The following is a 20,872-nucleotide window of genomic DNA, read 5'->3' as shown; positions in this document are numbered from 1 at the left end:
AGAATTTGGGAACACAACTTGTGGAAAGGCCAGCTCACATCTAGTTTTGAGACACCTACCTGTAGGCCTCAGTTACTCAGTTGAAGTGATTGAGACCTACAGGTGCTTGTCTCAAAACTAGATGTAGAAACACCATGTCATCCTTGAGGAACGTCCAAGGGCGTTCAGTTGTCCTCCTTTAACACATGTGGAGTAAAAGAATGTTGGAGCACAGCTCTCACAGGAAAGGCCACAAAACAGCTCGCTAGAGAAGTGATTCAGTACCTACAAGTAGATGTCTCAACACTAGGTGCTAGGTGTAGAGAACACCATGCTACCCTCCAGGAACATCCTCAGGACGTTTAGTTGTCCAGTATGACAACTCCCGTAAAATAATTTTGGGACATAACTGTCATAGGGAAGACCACCAAACAGACCACTAGAGGACTAATTGAGACCTACAGGAAGGTGTCTCAACACTAGGTGTAGAGAATACCATGCCACCCTCCAGGAACATCCTCAGGGCATTTACTTGCACAAATATAACAAATGGGATGTGAAAGAATTTTGGAGCACAGCTGTCACAGGAAATGGTGTCAAACAACTGACTAGAGAAGTAATGGAGACCTACTGGAAGGTCTCTCAAAACTAGTTGTGGAGTACACCATGTCCACCTTCAGAAACGTCCTCAGAGCATTTGCCTAATATAAAGCATGTGACGTAAAAGACTTTCGGAGCACAGCTGTCATAGGAAAGACTATCAAACAGCTCACTAGAGAACTATTGAGACCTACAGGACGGTACGTGTCTCAGCACTATGTGTAGAGAACACCATACCATAACCATCCTTCAGGAACAAACTAAGGACATTTGGTTGTGCACTGTAACACATGTGGCGTAAAAGAATTTTTGAACACAGCTGTCATAGGGAAGACCACCATAGAGGCCACCAGAGATGTAATTGAGACCTACAGGAAGGTGTCTCAACAGTGGGTACAGCGAACACCATGCCAGCCTTCAGTAACATTCTAAGGGCGTTCACTTGCCCAATACGACACACGCGGCGTAGAATAATTTCAGAACAGCTGTCAAAGCAAAGGCCATCAAACAGCTCACTAGGGAAATGATTGAGACCTACAGGAAGGTGTCTCAACACTAGGTGTAGAAACACCATGCAACCCTCCAGGGACATCTTCAGGACATTTAGTTGTCCAATGTAACACATGCACCGTAAAAGAATTTGGAACACAATTGTCAGAGGAAGAGCCACCAAACAGCTCATTAGAAAATTCCCAGCGGGAAAAGCAATATTGGCGAAACGCTGGGCCGACGTCTGCTTCCAACCTAAAAGTTGTCGGGCCAAGCTGGCAAAAAAAAAGCTTGGGCCAAGGTTGGGGATTGACAATGGCCTCACTCGGGCCGACTTAGCCGACACAAGCTCAGGCTAACGTAGAGGGCCGACCTGACGGATGTAGGGCCGATGTCTGGCCAATAAGGAACCAAGCTTGTGTACTGATTGGGTGAACGTGGGCCCTACAGTGGCCCATGGAACGCCACCTGTGCATGCGTTAACCACGGCCCGTTGCAAAAAAAAAAAAGAAAGAAAAAAAGCATGGCCCAATTATTATGCAGCGCGCCGCAGCTTGGGCTGCCCCCCCCCCCCCCCAAAGAGAAAAACAACGTCGGCAAAATGCCGGGCCGACGTGTGCTTCCGACCTAAAAGTGGTTGGGTCGTCCTTGCAGAAAAAGGTTGGGCCAAGCTTGGGGATTGGCATTGGCCTTACTCGGCACGACATAATACTGCCAACTTTGGGCCAATGTAGCAGACCGACCTATAAGACAAGGGGCCATCACAGGGCCAGTGTAGAACCAAGTCTTGGCATTATCTGGCCTTTGTCGGCTAGAGGTTGTCTCGCGAGCTTCCACAAATTCGAGACTCCTGTTCGCGTTTGAGTCAGAATGAAGGGTGGGGTGTTTAAGTTTAATTCTACGCGTACACAAACAACACTGAAATGAGGAATTGCTTGTCGTATTAGCTCACCATGAAGATAACGTCTCTGTTTCTTACTGCTTTTGGTTTGAGACAATCACTTGGCCAATCGAAAGTCGAACTTACGCAGTGCTACACAATTCCGCATTTCCCTCGCCCCAAGGCAACATACCAAGGGTAGTCAACCTAGCCCTGCTTGAGTCACGGAGTTCGCACCTCTTGCGAAGACTTTCGTTCGATGTGCACCTGCGAACGTATTCCCTGGAGTAAGAATTGTGAATTCGCGATTTTATTGCTAAAATCACCAATAAAGTTAGCCGAATTTTCCATTATGATGTCCAAGATACGCAACTAACAATGTTCATGTTGTGGCTGTTGTTGAAATTCGTGCGAGCTGGTCACACTGAACCCAACTTGACGCACTTGTTGTGAAGCAATCTGTACCATGTGCACCTGACGATCGTATCCCTTCAAGAAAGAAGAGTAATAAATTCACAGTTTTAATGTGTTAGCGTGATTAGAACGTTTTAATTAAGGAACCGGTACAAACACGTGTGAGCTCCACAAGATGCTACCGGGAAGTAACCCGAGAAAGACGAAAAAACAGTTCATGACGATGGTGATCGCAACGCTCGCCGTTTTTGATGCCGATGTGCCTCAATGCCTGACACGCCCCTCCGTTATTGTGGCCTGTCCACAGGTCACATGAGGTTAACGCGGTTGCCCGTTTCGGGGCGCCGGTCGTCGACATTTTCGTCACCACTAGAAGGTCCGAGGTCCGAAACAGGGGATTCTTCTCCGAACAAAGAGTCGTCTAGTTCGACACTGCAGTGTCGAACTAGACGACTCGGGACATCACCATCGGGACATCACCATGGTGATGTCCCGATGCAAGTACCGGCGAAGTTGTTCCGTATTTACAAGTCCGTATTCACCAGCCGACTTGAACCATTGGTTTAGTGACGTCGGGTTTAAATCGATCACGTGATCTCTCCGGCTATGAAGAGCGGTTGACCAAAGGGTGACCACAACGCATGCGCACTATAGGGAACGTGCGGAACCTACAGGGGGCGCGACGCCTCGCACCTGCAGCGCCACAAACGGCAAGTTCGGAGTTAGCGCGCATGATAAAGCGACGGCTGCTTCATAAGTAAACACGTCTCCCGATGTCTTTTTCGTGCCGGCGTGATGGCAAGTAGGATAGTTTTAAGAGACGGCTTCCGAAGCATCGACAGTGCAGGTTTCTTCAGGGGCGCAAACGAGGAAAAGGGGGAAAAATTATGCCGAAGCAACCATGTTTTTGATGTGTTCGAGGAGAGCGGGCACCAGCAGTCGTCCGTCTTGAAAGGACGCTGCGTTCGTCAGGCAAGTGTGAATCAGGAGGCGTACTCGGTGACTATCCAGGTTCGTATGCTTGGTTTTCCTTGACAAACACATCTCTGCGTGTCCGTAACACAGAGAGAGCTCAGTGCCGTACGTTTCGTAACTTCGCGCACCCGGTGCTTTCAAGCGCAGCATAGCATATGAATTAAGTGGTACTAGATAATTCAATGGAAAGGTTGTCACATACTAATATCTTTGATGTGATCATTTCAGCTGAGTGTGGAAAGGCGGATCACGCATGCCCATTGTAATTGCAAAGGTGGTGTGGAGGGTAAGTGCAAGCACACAGCAGCCGTCGTTGCATATGTGAATAACGAAAACCCACACACTCAAACTTCGAGACCAAATAAATGGAAGGCGCCGTCCAACAAACAGTTGAAGCTTTACACAAAAGGCGTTACATTCAGGGAAATGTTTCCACCGAAATCGTCTCCACCGACTTGCACCTCGTCCATCCCAGAAGAGGCGGTAAATATGAACAGTGCACAGGGACTTATGTTAAGGGCCCATTTTGCCTTGAAGCAAAATTCTCGTGCTCTTGAGGCTTGAATGCCGTCCATTGGGTGGTCATCTCCCTGCTTCGCATCCGCTGAGTGCACATCAGAAGACATAGAGGGTATTGAACACATTATGGTAGACGAGGACACATGCACCGCAGTAGCCTTATCAACAGTCCAGCAAAGCCTCTGTCCGGAATGGCATGTCTTGAGGGGGCAAAGGCTTTCAGCGAGCTCAAAAGCACACAGAATTCGGACACGCCGAGCAGACTTTGAGGCACTTGCTCGTGACTTCTGTAAGCAGAAACAGTTTTTCAGTGAGGCCTGTAGGTATGGCAGCGCAATGGAAGGCACTGCACGAAAAATGTACGAGCAGCAGGAAGGCTGCACAGTTATCAGGGCAGGCCTCGTTATCAGTAAGGTCCAAGGCTGGCTCTGTTGCAGTCCAGATGGACTAATACAGAGAGATGACACAGTTTTATTGGAAATCAAGTGCCCATTCAGGTGTCGTGAACAACCTATCATTGACAGGGCAGGCAACATTTCGGTGGATTATTTGCACTGTGTTGATGGGGAGTTACGGCTAAAAGAAAGTCACCCTTACTACACCCAGGTGCAGGTTTCATTATATGTGCTCAGCGTCTCCCTATGCCACTTCTTCGTCTACTCACCAGCACAGACAATAAATGTGCAAGTAAAAAAAGATAACACCTTCCTGGAGTCCTTGATTCCCAAGATGGAGTGGTTTTATTTTAAGTTTTATAAGCCAGAGTTGATAAAAATGCACAAGTAGAGCATTTATCTAGAATACTGCATGCATGTGCTCTGTGCAGTTTTTCTTTTTGGTTCCATACCATCAAGATTGTAGCTAAGCGGCACCGTATTAAAACCTAGTCACTACCATGTCTTTCTTTTAGATGCACACATGCTTAATGTTGTTTTGACACTATGTTAAATTCTGACTGTAATTTCCAGGCCAGAACTTTGGTAGCTTATTAGTTATGACCTTAGTAACCTCCTAGTTTACAAGTCGAAACTTCAGTCACGTTGTAGTACTCTAAGGAAAATTATTCAACAAATGTGCAATAAAGAGTTTATTTTCGTAGCATTTTGTCGGTTCCTTTTGAACTGTATTGTTGAGGACACGGTTAGCTAAAATCGCCTGTCAGTATTTCGCTGTCCCATACTAACTCTGTTGCGATTGAAAGTGTTGTGCCAATATTGTATTTGAAGGTGGACCATGTGCTGCACATGTTTATTACTTGAAAGAAATAGCCTTTACCTGGAGACTTTAGATGGGATAAACCATGGAGTGCTGATTTTAGACAACCGTGTCCTCTGCAGTACATGAAATGAACATACTGAAATACGAATAACAGGGGATAGTCGTCAAACCTAGGTCATTTCAAGCATGTACACAGGCCTGCACTGAGTCTTTTACATCTTAAATATTGGCTTCTGCATATTCACGAGTACAGCACACACAGTTACAATTTTGTCTACGTGGCTTCTCAGCTCTTGTGGTAGCTTCACACTCAGGATATTGAATATTTTTAGTCTCTGAATACAGCGCTCAACATGGACACGGTGAGAAGCAATCTTGTAAGTGCGTTCTACTTCAGAAGCAGTGAACTGTTCGTTCATACGGGCAAAGGGGGGGATTTTCAGCGTTACCTGGCGAACATCTAGGTCACATTGTATATGGGGAAAACCCTTGTCTGCCATCACCATGTCGTCAGGTTCAAGCAGGTCCAACAATCCCGAGTTCGCAGTAATGTATGTGTCACTAGAGCGTCCACCAAACACACTTGAAACAAATGAAATGTAGCCACAGGGTGCTATGCCAACAAGGAATTTTAGTGTGAAGTCACTTTTGTAACTGCTCCAGCAATTAACCTGCTCCCTCACTTCAGAGGGCTTTTCAATGGGTACCTCCGTGCAGTCAATGATCACCCTGCACATTGGATACTTTTCGCAAAAGGAGGGGGGCATGGTTTCCTGCACTACGTCTCTTGGGAACCACATCAACCACCCTTGGGTCTTCGCATACAATGTGTCCAGGATGGAGTAGAAAGTCCGAGAAGCTGTAGTGCGGTGCACACCAAAGAGGGCACCTAGTGCAGCAAATGTGAGGGCGTGCTTCATTTTCATGAGGAAGAGAAGAAGGCGACTTTCAAGACTGATGTCTGTCATACGTGGTGTCCTGGACTATATAATGTAAAAATAAAACAGTGTTAGTCAGCACAGAAGAATGCAGATATTCATGAAAATTTTCCCCATAAAGCCAATATCAGTAGATAAAGTGCTTGTTACATTAACTGGCATGCTGGGTCTGAGTTATATACTACACACACTTTTCCTCCACAGTCAGAATGGAATTGTACCTGTGTGAACAATCCAAGAAGGACTGCAAAGCAGGCGGCTGATGTTCCTGTCAGATCTTTTAGGACTTCGCCACCGTCAGTTTCAGGCATCACAGACTCGTAGCCACGGAATCCCCGAGGCTGAAGCTGGTCTACGTTTATAGTTTCAGTGCCTCTCTCACATGTCTCCTTCTGGGGCACCGGAAGGTGGTTGCATTGCACAGATGCCTCACAGTAAGTTGAATTCAGCAGACAGCTGAGGAAAACGCCAGACGCCGTAACACCACTGCCACTTTCATCTGTTTGTGTTGAAACCTAGGAACGAAAAATGCATAGTGTGGCCCTGCTCTTTCAAAGTATCTCACAATGTCTTTGCAAATCGCGCATGCAGGTGTGATCCCTACTTACTTCCTCTGTCCTGTACACGTCTGTGGCGCATTCATCGAATTCCATGTCCTCGTCTGGCGGTCCGTCTTGCTGTTGTCCTTCATTTGCCGTGGTACTTGAGTGTGGAGAGTCTACACCTTCGTCGCACCCTCGTGTCCTCCAGCTTCGTAAAGAAACAGTGGTTGAAGCTAACCGGTCATTTCTTTCCGAACACAAACTCCACATATATACGAATATACAAGCCTAACCGTTGGTACCGAGAAGCCCTGTCCTGGAACACCGTACTCCGTCGGCGATATGAGGGTGGAAATATGGTCGGCGCGTAGGATGGAGATGACGGGTCCGTTGATAGCTGACCACCAACAAAATGGGCACTGCAAATCCTAGACCACCTGGCTGGCTGCCACTGTGTTCCATCAGCACTACACGTAGAAAAATTCATAAACTGACGCTTATCCTCCGTGCCAACATAGAAGCGTAAGCGTCCTGTGAGCCAACACTTACTTGATGCGGCGTACGCTTCGTATCCACTTTTCCCGTTGATCTTGAAGGCACGGTCGCCGCGAAAAACAGAAGAACTTAGTGCCTGGTGGGCAGTTCTTGTACGTGTTACTACAGTTTACTATGCAGCAGTTTGTGTTCGACATCTCGAGCGTCTAAAACCACCACACAACGCTACTGTTAGCAAAGGCGAAGTGGCGGTTTATCACGCGCGCTACTTTCGCTCTAGGACGCACGGCGGCGCCACCAGTTTGTCGCACAGTCCCTATTGACATTGGCACGAGATGGTTGAGGGGAGGGAGAACGTAGCAGACGACAGGATTGTGAAGAGGAAGGCTCCCGTTTGTTTTTTGATTATGATGTTAACGGAAGTTCAGGCGGCGCTGGCGCTGCTGCAGGTGGTTGCGGATCGGGGTGTCGGTAATCGTCGGTTATGCGTTATGCCTGCCGCTGTATTTGTGAATGACAAGCTCTTGATATGGTCGCTAAAAAGAGAGCGTTTGCCATGTTATTTGAAAGGCAGCAGTAGGTATCCTCGCGCAGGTGATCGTTGTGCTTTCGTCGGTGTTCGGTCGTTGATTGTGGATGCGTATAATAACGTCATCCGCATCGACCATCGCTTTTTTATCGTCTGTTGTGCGGCCTGTGTGGTGAACTGCAACGATCAAGAGAGCCTCTCGATTGATGGGGAATTCCAGCAGAGTCTTTTATACGCTTTCGAGCCTGATATCATGTTCGCAACGTGTGTACAAGTGCTTGATCACTGTAGGCTATGTAAACAGAAAGAACACTGATGCAAGGGTGACCTTATCCTGCAGGTGACTCCCATACGCATAACTCGACGTGGTACTTTCAACGTGCCACAAATCTGCAACGCGTTAGACCATCTCTTTGCTGGCTGTGTTTCTTTGGAGTGTGACTCCTACGGAAAACGTACTCATGGTGCTGCCTTGTTTACGTCCTGGTCATGTGTGTGTGTGTGTGTTTTTCTTTGTTTGTTTAGCGCTGTTTTCGTCAGTTACCCATGGCGTCCCTGCTTGTGAGCGTGGAAGTTGCCAGTGTCGTGACCCCCTGTTAGTGCGGTGCTGTGCTTACCTCTGATCTCCTTTATTTCAGCATAGAAGATTATTGTACAAATCATTAAGCACTAAATTGATTGTTCTGTTCAGCCAACAAAGATACATCATTACGTTGCGACTGTCTCTTGCTCTGATGAAATTTCACACAATGGGAACATACCTAATGTATATATTTGTCCTTACTTGTCATCAGCTATGATGCACTTGACATCACAGATGTAATAATTGCAAAAATAAACGGCCACACTTTAATGCCATTACACTGCATCCGAGCCATTCAGAATTTGTAGTTTATTGAGACTGTACACAAAATACAGATGTTAAAATGAACCAAATACCTCGTAAAGAAGGATATCTTATACCGGTTTCAATAGTGGTGTTTCAAGGATGGAGCAAACAGGAAAGGACCAAAGAAAAAACACACAACAACAGCTGCAACATACAGCCACAAACAAGCCTGTGCTGCCATTTTGTTCAATAATTGTGTTGAGCTTATTTGTTCAAAGCCATATATTATTCAGGAAACACTTTTACACACCTGGTTGGGGACTTATCTATTTTTCCATGCTCATTCTTCACAAACTTCTCTCTCGACTCCATACTGGCATTGTAAGCAATTTCACTGGCATTATCATCGCACCATTACATGCCAAAACATCACCACCACCAATGCCTAAAAACTTCCCACAGCTCATGCCATGCTATAATACGGCTGCCAACAGCACATCATGCACTAAACAAGCGTATGATGGCGGGGCCGGTAGTTGGTATGAATTCATTCCGCAGCAAAGAGACATGGACAGAAGGATGACGACTGCATGATTCACTACGATCTTTGAAATCACTCCTTATTCAGGCTTTTTTTTTAATTTATAAAAGAATTTGCATAGCGATGCAGTTACAGTTATCACTTCACTCTTACACAGATCACTAACTTTGACTGTGAAATGACATAAGAGGCCTGTGTGATGCCACGAGAAAGATAATCGCCATTGTACAATTGTGTAAACTTATTTAGGGAATTTTTACTTCAGCAGCTCTTCACAGCTTTCTTGACATTTTTTCTAGTTTTCCAGTCATGCAATAGTTCTCAGACTATTCCCAGTTTTCCATGCTTTACTGGATTGCAGACATCCTGAAATACAGACGATGATTCAAGCAACTCAGCAACTGGGCGTTTGAGGCTTACATGTTTGTATCATCCGTATGTGTGGCCTGCTTCGACTAATTTTTGTTTACACACATGATAAAGCTATGAAAAATTATTGCACAGGCTGCATTTCTGCACTGTGTGGTTATGCAGTTTGACTGCACACCTTTGTACTGAGAGATTGTGCTATTTCTTGAGAAACAACACAGTGGAATACTACAGCAAGGCACACCTAGATATGCTCATTCTAGCATAAAATCTCTAGCAATGCAAATAAGCTTATACAAAGAAAAGGATGCAACTTGAAATCATGTGCATCTTAGCTAAAATGTGCTGTATTACTTTTATTAAAATTTACATGATTGTATATCTTCTGCAATTTCAGTTATTTTTTAGCCACATTGGCAGTTGTCACTTTGCAGAAGCCGACATATTGATCCAGTTGTGTCAGCACAAATCTGTGCAACTGAACAGTTTAATGTAGTGAGCATGGTGTACTGTATCATCAAGGTCAAAGCCTGGGAGCAGATTTATGGGACACAATGCTGAATTCGTGGTAAAATAATGTAGATGCCTCTGCATGACTAACCACCTAACTTCAGTAATGAGTGGTGGACATGCAGAGTCTTCAGGCAACTCCTGGTAATTAATACATGTCATATGGGAGATGGTTTGCAAGATACCAGCACCCAAAGCAACAGTTTGACAGATTCTGGCCATATGCATTACGTTGGCACACAAGAAGAGCATGTAACTACTCCGGTCCACTTTACTGAACTTTAGCACCCCTAAGAGTGCCATAGAAAATGTGGGGGGAGGGGGGGGGTTCTAAAAAGAAACAGTAGTAGTGTCAATTTCCCATTAAAAAGAAATGAAAAATTCCACACACACAACCACAAGATTTCTGAACCTATGGTGAAGCTAGCTCTTACACAGACATGTTTTTTGTGGGGCATGGCATGGTGTGCCTAAGCTAATGCCAGTCACATATTTGAATAGCAATAAATTTGTATAGCAATTATTTCCTTCACATATGGCATTGAAGAATGGCTTACCTGAAACAAAATAAATAATCAGGTTTGACACATATACAATCATACGTCACAGGCATTTGGTGCCAGTCATGCAGTGAAAGCAGTGTGCACGAGACGCCACATATTCCCCTGGTGATCATGTGAAGGCTTTCCAACAGTAAATGTATGTACGTGGTATCTTGTATTGCAACAGCATTCAGGCACTGTTTCGAATGACAGATCCATAGATATTAGAATCATTTGTCATGATGCTGATAACACATTCTTAGTTACACCAGAACTTTGTGACCGTAGTATGCCCATATTCTGTTTATTCTCCACTCACTGCTGTACATTTATGGGTGGAGTGCGAGTCAAGGAAGAGGAGAGCTGGTGTGAAATGAGAGTACCAATGTACAGGACATGTCATACAGCAAAAACCATGGACACTTAGCATGCACCTGCCCTGAGCTGGTGCAAGGAGAACAAGTTGTAACATAATTGAAGGTAAAGTGATGTACTACGCATATGCATATTAGCAAGATTTGGTTTGGTTCACTATTTTGTAACTCAGCTATTCAGAACACGTTCAAGACATGCACAACGCAGCCAAATTAGAGGGTAGTGTTTCGGGTGTGTTGTATGTTGTGTGTTGTTACCGTCAATAAATTTTCCTATTACAATTAGAGGTATTGTGTCATTTGTGATGAATAGAAGCATGATTGCAATGTGGATGCAGGTGTATATGATAAATCATGTGGCATGATTCCATAGGGATGTGTTTTTCGATTCTTAAGATTTACCTCAACAGGATCAACGTGGCTCCAACCAAAGCTAGCTCGAAAGAGGGGATCCCGACGTTTCGGAGCCGAACCGGCTCCTTCTTCAGGGGTGACGAACTAACAGGGCTAACTTTGGTTGGAGCCACGTTGATCCTGTTCAGTTTCTACCCAACCAGGCACACCTGTGTCAAACATGTTCACGTTTAAGATTTACCTGTACAGGATATGAGGCTACACAAAAAGAGTGCACAGATCACACCAGTGTAAAGCTGCAGTGCGTCGAGTAATTTTTAACAGTCCTGCTCACAAAATGATGCAGAACAGCATGCATACATTTTTGCTTGAAAGAAAAGCCTTGAGCTTCAGGAGACACAAAAGGGACACCATTTTTTGTTTAGCGCTGTATTCACACTGAACAGATGAGCACACGGATAAACTCTGTGGCCATATGACAGCTATCAACGACGTAAAAGGAGGAGAGATAGTGTAACATGGGTGCTTGTTTACCCTGCTTTACTACTGTCGTCTATATCCACACTGAAAACATGAGCACAGAAATAAACTATGCGGCCATACGGCAGCTGTCAGTAACGTAAAAGAACGATAGCTACTGTTAACATGGGTGCACGTTCTTCCATGTGCTCGTGTGGTCAGTGGGATATAAACGGCTGCAGTGGCTGGACAAATCTGTACCCATGTCAACGCAAGCTAACTTTCTTTTGATTAGTTGACAACTGTCATGTGGCTATGTACAATTTATCCATGCGCTCATGCTGCAGTATGGGGGAACGACATTTCCATTTTGATGTTGCATGAACCAGCTGACTCCTATTATAATTGTCAATACTATCTATTGATGAGTCTGTAGCCTATGTTTTGTTATATTCATCTGGAAGGTGCTGTATGCAGTAATTGCAGTTGATCTAATTTTCAACTTTAAGTGCAGTTCAATGGGAGCAAGAGAGCTTCAAAGTTTCTGTACAATTCAAACGTACTGCAGTACGACACCTCAGATATATTGGTGGAGTCAGCATGTGGAATGTAGCAAGGATTTTTTTTTTTCCTTGTGCGCCATTGCTCACTTATGTTCTCATGTGACCTTGACAACTAATTGAGCAGGATATCCAGAGTGCACGTTTCTATGAAAAGGTCATCCTTGTGGAACTACGTAATAGCCTTTATTGTCTGAATATAAACAAAAAGCTCACGAATACAAAGTTGTTGTGATGAATGAGTCTATAGCAGAAATTTTCAAGAGAGGATCTCCAGAATATATGTGCTTATACAATGCAGAAAAGCTGTCAGTGATTGGTCATGGTTATGTACCTGCAATAGTAATTATGATTAAAAGGTTTGCAGCCTCCTGTAGCACATTGCTGTGTAGTGTGTTTTCGCAGAAGCAGCCCTACAAAAGCACATCTACTGTTACCAAATGATAAATCAATATAGAAGTAAGCAGCTGTCCCTTTGAATGTTTTCTAATGTAGCAGTGGCAACACGATACCTGAATAACATATTTTTATTGGTCTGTTCTGCTGTGGCATGCTGAAATAAGTAAAACACACATTTCAGTTTCATCTATGCTTACATGTGAATCCAGGGGAAATGGGGACCTCCTTAGCTTTTGCTCCGGTATTTTCATAATCGGGGAACGTAAAATCTGCTCAAATTTCGTGTTCAGTGTAGTGCAACAACATGCAATATCTCCATGCCTTGATAGTACCCACACAACAGCCGCAAGACGCTAATGCACTTTATGATCAGTCCTATTGCACTGTTAGATGTCTCTGGAGATTAGACACGCTGCGAAGAGATGATAGATACTGGGATGGTTGATAAGCATGCCAGTGGATAACGCCCCCAATTTCTCCATCGGGGCTCGCAACAAACATCTATCACGTTATTGCTCTTACTGTACAATGACAGGGGCGCTTACAGGCTTACAGTGTGTATCACAGGAGATGACGCTCATAATAAGCGCCAGCACTACTTTTGCTTTGTTTTTGAAGATGCACATTGACGTTCGGCCATCCGCACGCTCTCTCGGTCCCTTGGATTGGTATATGGATTTTGGCCAGTGGCACATGTCGATGTCACTCTCTTTGACCACACTTTGACGGTGCTTTTTACTTTTGTCATGCAAAAGTTCGCAATAGCGCTTTCTAAAAACAACAGCCGCATTTCGTACCCCCGGTCAAGCGTTACGCCGTTTTTGTTTACGAACCGTGCATTTGAAACGATTCTGCTTAATTTTTACCAGTTAACTTCGAATTAGTGCAACATCACCTACCGCAACCCATCTACGATAGTTTTTTCAACACACACGTCTACAGTAGTTGCAACGTATACGTAGACCGATGTTAAACTAGCCCCTCCCCTAGTTTACGTCCCATTCAAATGCATGGGGCTTAAACCACCAGTTTAAGTAGCTGAGGTGGATGATCGAAATGGAACATTTGAGGCAAATATTCGTCCCATTGTGATCAAATCTGTCTCCTGGGCGCTTCTAGTAACTATATTAATCGAAACTTACCCAAGATTTGATGAAAAATTCCTCGTGAACCGGGGATTAGGCCTACCGGCCACCATCGCTTCTGGCAGACTCTGGTGAAATACGCATGCGCTGTGCAGGAAGCTCGCTATGTGCGCCGCCATAGGCTTCACAGCAGCAGGTGGTAGAGCATGGGGTGGTGATCCAGGATTGGCGAACGAAAGTCTCACGTGATTGATTTAAACCCGACGTCACTAAACCAATAGTTTAAGTAAGTTGGTGAATACGGGCTACAGTCTTTACAGCTGACCTTGTGTTAAAAGGCGTCATTCGCTTGACCACTGCCGTGTTCGTGCCATGCAGCTCTGTGATTTCGAAGGGTCCTTCGTAGCGATCGTCCAGGGTTGTTGATCGGGCACCCACAGACACGTTGACGATGTCACCGACTTCGAAGTGTGGTGAAGTCCTGCTCGAATCGTAACGGTGTTTCTATGCTTGCTGACTTGATTCAACACTGGACTTTGCTTGAGCACGGCTCTGGGCTAGTCGGTGGAGCCGCTCTGCCTCAGTGATGTACTCCTCTACGGATCCAATAGTCATTTCGCTTGGGAGCTTCGGGTTGTATCCGTGCATCAGCCAAAACGGGCTGTAGTTCGAAGACTTTTGTTTGCACACGTTAACTGCAAACACTGCATCCGGCAGGAGTGCCGGCCATTTGTGATGGTCCTGCACTATCTTGCGGGGGACCTGTTTCAAAGTGCCCACCATTCGCTCAACGAGTCCATTGTACTGTGGCCAGTAGGGTGGCGTATTTAGGTGGACGATTCCAAGCCTCTTGTGTAACGACGAGACGCTATGGTTTACGAACCCTCGTGCCTGGTCCGTCACGACGATCTCCGGTACTCCAAAGCGTGGAATCCATCGCTTCGTAAGGAACTCCACATAATAGGTCGCCGCCGTACTTGGAACGGGCACTGCGTCGACATACCTCGTTGCGTGATCGATGCAAAGTAGCACGTGGGAGTAACCATCCTTCACAACGAGTGGTCCGAAGTGATCCAAGGAAATCGCCGTGTTCGGAACCACTGGCACGTCTCTGGGTGCTAAGCAACCCTCTGGGCGGACTGTTCGAGCGTTGATTCTTTGGCATGTGCTGCACGAACGCACAAAGCGACTGACATCTTTCGCCATCGAAGGCCACCAGTATTTACGACGCACCAAGTCTTTCGTCTTCTCAACGTCCATGTGGCCCGTCTTTTCGTGGCACAGCCGAAAGACTGTTTCGCGTAATGCCGCTGGCACGACGATGTGTGGCGACGAAATCCCTTTCGTGGTGACGATCTTGGTGAGTATACCGTCGCTCGTCTTGTATGGGGAGTTATCCTCGTCAGCCTTTGATAAGAATCTGCGACAGTCTTCGTCTCTCTCTTGGAACTGTCTGAGGTGACATCCTCTGCTCATAATAACTGCGTATAGCAAGCTGGGGTTCCAGCTGCTGTTTCCCCGGTGAGAGCCTCCGGTGATTTCTGCTGTTCCGGTAAACGGGAAAGAGCATCCGCTGCCTGATTTTGTTTTCCCGGACGATGAATTACGGTGAACTGGTATTCGGCTAGGTCCAGTATCCAGCGGGCGAACCTTCTGTTTTCTGCTCCTTTGTGCGCTAAGTACGTCAGGCTGACGTTGTCCGTTATGACCGTGAAACGAGGTGCTCCTCTTAGGAAGATGGCAAATTTTTCGGTTACTGCCCAGTGCAGTGCCATACATTCGAGCACGTTAGAATGCAGTTTTGAGTCGTGACTGTTGAGTGCTCGACTGGCGTACTCTATCACTCGCTCGCAGTCGTCTTGCAGGTTGTGTCAAGACGGCTGGAAGCCCGACCTAACTTGCGTCAATATGCACCGTGGTTGGAGAACCAGTTCTGAAGTTCGCCAGGATGGGAGGGTTCTTCAAGGCCAGCTTCAGTGAGTCGACTGTCGTCTGATGATGCTCGGTCCAATTGAATTGGGCTCCCTTCGTTAGGAGCTGCCGGAGTGGAAGTGATACGGACGAGAAACCTTTGATGAATTTCCGGAAGTGGCTGGCAAACTGTAAGAATGAATAAAGACACTTCGGGCTCCGTGACGGTTCGAACATGTCTACGTCCGTTACTATCTTGGGGTCTGGTATTCTTCCCTCATTGGTAATCACGTAGCCGAGGAAAGATACGCTGTCTCGTATAAACTGACACTTTCGGATATCCATTCACAAGCCATTGGTCGTGATTCTCTGAAGGCCCTCGTCGAGAAGTTGTACGGATTCGTCAATTGAGATTGCACCTTAACCAACGTCGTCCATGTAGACCGCAGTACGCGGAAGACCTTCGAAACTGCGTCTCATTACCATTTGCATTGTCTGAGGCGCGGTGCAGAACCCGAAGGCCATGCGTAGATATTCATACTTTCCGTCAGGCGTCACGAATGCTGTTTTGTGGATATCGTCTTCCTTCATTCGGATTGTAAGGAATGCCGATTTGATATCCATGACTGTGAAGTAGCTCGACTGATTACGCCTGACGTCGTCCAAAACGTCTTCCATCATTGGCATTGGGTACGGCTCGCATACCGTCTTTGCGTTCAGCTTCCTGTAATCATGCACCATACGCCTCGGGGTTGTAGGGTGGTGCGGCTGATTGATAACGATCGAAGGCGCTGCGTACATGCTATTGCCCGGCCTTATTATCCCTTTGTTCATGTAGTCCTTAACTTGGCCCTTCATGAATTCCCGGTCTGCCGGGCTGCATCTGTAAGGCCTGCTTGCGACAGGAATGTCGTCTCTTAGGTTAATTGAGTGTTCCGTGTGGGTACAAAGCCCAAGTCGGTTTTCGTCATCGATGAACGCGGCGTGATTCTTCAGCAGTATCTCCCGAAGTTTTGAGCGCTGATCGGGAGTGGCACCGTTCGTCATTGCACACATCGCCTCGTCGTCTCCTCGCAGAAGAGATTCCTCTGGGACACTCGACGCTTCACGTAGTTCTCACTCACGCACACATCCCCGTCTGAAGGAGTTCGGCTACAGAACGATGTGAGGAAGGTTTCGCCTGTCGTCTTGCAGTCGGCAGGTGAAGGGGTGCCGGGAGGGTCTCCAACTGCGGTTCCGCTACAATCCTTCGAGACGTGGACAATCGTGACATCGTTGGACCTGTGGAACGGAACGTCAACGTTCGCAAGGCGACGGCAGTCCAACCCCAAAATCATGTCCACTGCAGGAGGAAGTTCTGACACGACAATGTTTGCTAGCCGCACATTCGTGTGGCCTACTTGAACGACTAGTTCAGTGCTGCGATGCGGAATAAGGGTTCCGTTTAAAACGTGAAGAACTTCGTCGTTGTTCCACAGCACGGTGTCGATTCCCGAAGGTAATGCCTTAGTATTGATGATCGAAACGTTTGATCCGGTGTCGATACAGGCCTTAATTTCGTGGCTATCGTTGATGATCGCGTCTACGATGGGTAGATTGCCTCCGTGTGATCGCAGAAAGCAGTTCACGTTCTTTGTGACGGTCTGTCTCCTCGACGTTTCCATCGCGGCACGACTTCTGTGCTCAGCTCGTAGTGTTGTTTCGGTTTTCGGCTGAGCACAATCCCTCGAAATGTGTCCCGGTGTGCCACAGTTGTAGCAAGCAGCGCGTCGGGTGCTGCTGAAGACGCGAGAATGGGCTGCCGACGGCTGACCGGAGGTGCAGAGCGACGAAGTACGACGATGAGTGTGCACGTCACCATCTGAATCCGTGCTTCCCAGCGCTCTTCTCGAGTCCAACAGCAGCGCTCTATCGACAAGCTCCAGAACGGACATGCAACCTGCAGTTGTTAGTGGCACAGCCCATCTGTCGTCCCTGATTCCATGCAGGATCAGAGATATCCTCATATCCACAGCTAGCGTATAAGGCGCCTTCTCGAGCATCGCATTTTTGGCGTAAATACTTCTCGCTCGGAACATATGTCCTAGTGTCGCCTCCGTTCATGGTGCCCATTGCTGCCGTCGTCGCTTCGTTGGGTGCACTGTTGAGGCGTAATTGACGCAGTTGTTCCCGCATTTCATTCATCTGGGCCAGAATTTCTTGCTATGCCAACGCCAATTCCTTATACTGAGCGTCGTCTGAGTTGGTCGTGGGCTCCGTCATGGCTGCCGTTTCGTTCCTCGATGCCATACCTCGCCGAGTTTAATCCGGCTCAATCTTCGGAATCCTCGTACAATCCTCTCGGGTGTCGCTGCCAAATCTCGCCAAAAACCTTGAATATTTCACCCAAGTAGATCCTGTCGACTGCGCCATGTTAGCGTGATTAGAACGTTTTAATTAAGGAACCGGTACAAACACGTGTGAGCTCCACAAGATGCTACCAGGAAGTGTGTAAACCCGAGAAAGACGAAAAAACAGTTCATGGCGATGGTGATCGAACCGCTCGCCGTTTTTGATGCCGATGTGCCTCAATGCCTGAGAAATGCTAAGATCTATTGAATGTAATTGCGCGATTAATGCCTTTTTTTGTGGCTGTACCTTTGAGACTCCCGCCGCCTCATTCCACTAAACCAGAGCAGTTTATGAACTGAATCACTGAGTTCGCACCTCTTGCAAAGACTTGCGTTCGATGTGTACCTGCGAGCGTATTCCCTGGAGTAAGAATGGTGAATTCACGATTTTATTGCTAAAATCACTAATAAAGTTAGGCGAATTTTCCATTATGATGTTCAAGATACGCAACTAACGCTGTTCATGTTGTGGCTGTGTTGTTGAAATTCGAGCGAGCTCGTCACACTGAACCCCACTTTACGCACTTGTTGTGAAGCCATCTGTACCAGTGCACCTGGCGTTCGTATCCCTTCAAGGAAGAAGAGTGGTAAATTCACTGTTTTAACGCTAAGATTTATTGAATGTAATTGTGCAATTAATGCCCTTTTTTCTTTTTGTGGCTGTATCATTGAGACTCCTGCCGCTCATTCCACTAAACCAGAGCAACAACAACAACAACTTTATTTCTGGCTTTGGAGAGTGGGGAGGTTCATCGCCACAGGCGATACTCTACCCCATTGCCGTTGGGAATGTGGGGAATAAAATAACGAGCCCCTTCACAATAACGATCGAAGTCCGATGGTGCCCAGAAATGTCAGAAGAGTTTTGAGCGCAGAGCGTTGCTGGGCTGGATTAGGCCAGGGACTAAGCAATTTCGATAGGGAGAAGGGGCGAGAGTCCAGCTGACGAAGAGACTCGGAGAGTGTGGTTCGGGAAGGTTCGTAGTGGGGGCAATGAAGAAGAATATGCTCCAGACCCTCAAGAACACCACAGTGGCAGCAGGTGGGAGAGTCAACTTGTCTCAAGCGGTAACGCCACTGAGCTGTAAAGGCCTCATCGAGGCGCATTCGGTGGATTAATGCAGCATCTTGACGAGAGGTGTTTCGTGGCATGCGGAAAGCGAGCGTTGGATCAACTCTGCTCAACATAGAGGGGGGAAGAGTGTCGGTTGTCAATTGGCGGGAAGCCAGGGGTGTCACTAGGCGTCGCAGAATTGAACGGCGGTCTCATCTCAGCAGGACAATACTTGTCCCTTTCGGATACGAGAGTGCTGCTTCTGCGGCGCTGTCGGCCTGCCTGTTCCCCACGACACCACAATGGGCTGGAACCCACTGGAGAACTAGCCTGTGGCCTGCTCCGTAGATGGTGTGGTAAGCCATTAACACATCTGTAACTAGGGGTGCGGATGGGCCTCGTATGCCGGAATTTTCAATTGCTTCAAGTGCAGATTTGGAGTCTGTCAAGACTGCTCATTCCCGCGGTGTAAAATCAGCGATGTGTTGTAGAAAGAAAAGGATGGCATAGGGTTCCGCAGCTGTGGAGGAGGTTGGATGTGAAAGGCGTCTTCCGTGCACTACGCCTTCGGATGGTATGACGAATGCTGAGGCGGACTTGTTGTTTCGGGATGCGCCATCGGTATATGCTGCCGTAAACTTAAAAAACTTCTCCTCTACCAGAGCATGAAAATGGGCTCGGAGGACTTGAGGGGGGACCTGATCTCTTCTTTCCAGAAGGTTTGGAAGGCGTACAAAAGTGGGCAGTACCGGTAGAGACCAGGGGGCTTCCGGCGGTATAATGTCCTTAGTTACGAAGCCAGTGAGAGTCTGGCGTGTCCTCTGCGCCACTCGAAAGAAGTCGCTTTCAGGGCGGTATAAACCAGAGCAGTTTATGAACTGAATCACAGAGTTCGCACCTCTTGCGAAGACTTGCGTTCGATGTGCACCTGCTAGCGTATTCCCTGGAGTAAGAATGGTGAATTCACGATTTTATTGGTAAAATCACTAATAAATGTAGGCGAATTTTCTATTATGATGTCCAATATACGCAGCTAACGCTGTTCATGTTGTGGCTGTGTTGTTGAAATTAGAGCGAGCTGGTCACATTGAACCCCACTTTACGCACTTGTTGTGAAGCCATCTGTACCAGAGCACCTGGCGGTCGTATCTCTTCAAGAAAGAAGAGTGGTAAATTCACTGTTTTAATGCCAAGATTTATTGAATGTAATTGCGCAATTAATGCCTTTTTTTTATGGCTGTATTTTTGGGACTCCTGCCGCCTCATTCCACTAAACCAGAGCAGTTTATGAACTGAGTCACGGAGTTCGCACCTCTTGCGAAGACTTGCGTTCGATGTGCACCTGCTAGCGTATTCCCTGGAGTAAGAATGGTGAATCCACGATTTTATTGCTAAAATCACTCATAAACTGATGCAAATTTTCCATTATGATGTCCAACATACGCAACTAACGCTGTTCATGTTGTGGCTGTGCTGTTGAAATTAGAGCGAGCTGGTCGCATTGAACCCCACTTTACGCACTTGCTGTGAAGCCATCTGTACCAGTGCACCTGGCGTTCGTGTCCCTTCAAGAAAGAAGAGTGGTAAATTCACTGTTTTAATGCCAAGATTTATTGAATGTAATTGCGCAATTAATGCATTTTTTCTTTTTGTGGCTGTACATTTGAGACTCCCGCCGCGAGTCACGTCACGTCGGACAAGTCAATAACACAACTTCTACAAAACATACAGCCTTTCGCAGACTATCTAACCACTCAGGCACTTCTAAGAGCTGAGTACAAGCTAACTTTACCTGCAGTAGTTCGGCTTTGAAATATTTCATAGGAGGACACAAGGGCTCTTCGTTCCTATCGGCCATACGAAGCTTCCACAAACAGTACATGGCAACAAGGAGAACGATATCGTGTCTCACATTTT

The 20,872-nt window shown here is 46.7% G+C and overlaps 1 protein-coding gene and 1 long non-coding RNA gene across 2 annotated transcripts; both read right to left on the bottom strand.

Moving 5' to 3' along the window:
- Nucleotides 1-4,967: 4,967 nt before the first annotated feature.
- On the bottom strand, nucleotides 4,968-9,137 carry LOC135378836 (uncharacterized). Its single transcript, XM_064611947.1, has 5 exons — nucleotides 7,104-9,137; nucleotides 6,848-7,021; nucleotides 6,621-6,762; nucleotides 6,234-6,527; nucleotides 4,968-6,057 (listed from the first exon to the last, which is right to left on the bottom strand). The coding sequence occupies exons 1-5, from the start codon at nucleotides 7,244-7,246 to the stop codon at nucleotides 5,287-5,289; spliced, it is 1,524 nt and encodes a 507-aa protein (XP_064468017.1). The 5' UTR covers nucleotides 7,247-9,137; the 3' UTR covers nucleotides 4,968-5,286.
- A 28-nt stretch (nucleotides 9,138-9,165) lies between these two features.
- Nucleotides 9,166-13,684, bottom strand: LOC135378837 (uncharacterized). Its single transcript, XR_010418586.1, has 3 exons — nucleotides 13,658-13,684; nucleotides 12,629-12,669; nucleotides 9,166-9,314 (listed from the first exon to the last, which is right to left on the bottom strand). It is a non-coding gene; the product is annotated as an uncharacterized LOC135378837 (long non-coding RNA).
- Between the last annotated feature and the right edge of the window lie 7,188 nt (nucleotides 13,685-20,872).

The sequence above is a fragment of the Ornithodoros turicata genome, chromosome 1 (genome assembly GCF_037126465.1).
Source record: "Ornithodoros turicata isolate Travis chromosome 1, ASM3712646v1, whole genome shotgun sequence".
NCBI lineage: Eukaryota > Metazoa > Arthropoda > Arachnida > Ixodida > Argasidae > Ornithodoros > Ornithodoros turicata.
Note: the sequence above shows the minus strand (reverse complement) of the source record. Positions and strands in the feature narration are given on the sequence as shown.

Coding starts and splice junctions, on each gene's coding strand:
- LOC135378836 (XM_064611947.1), bottom strand. CDS start 7,246: ATGTCGAACACAAACTGCTGCATAGTAAACTGTAGTAACACGTACAAG. Junction 7,022..7,103: donor CGAAGCGTACGCCGCATCAA/GTAAGTGTTGGC, acceptor TTCTACGTGTAG/TGCTGATGGAACACAGTGGC. Junction 6,058..6,233: donor TTCTTGGATTGTTCACACAG/GTACAATTCCAT, acceptor TACATTATATAG/TCCAGGACACCACGTATGAC.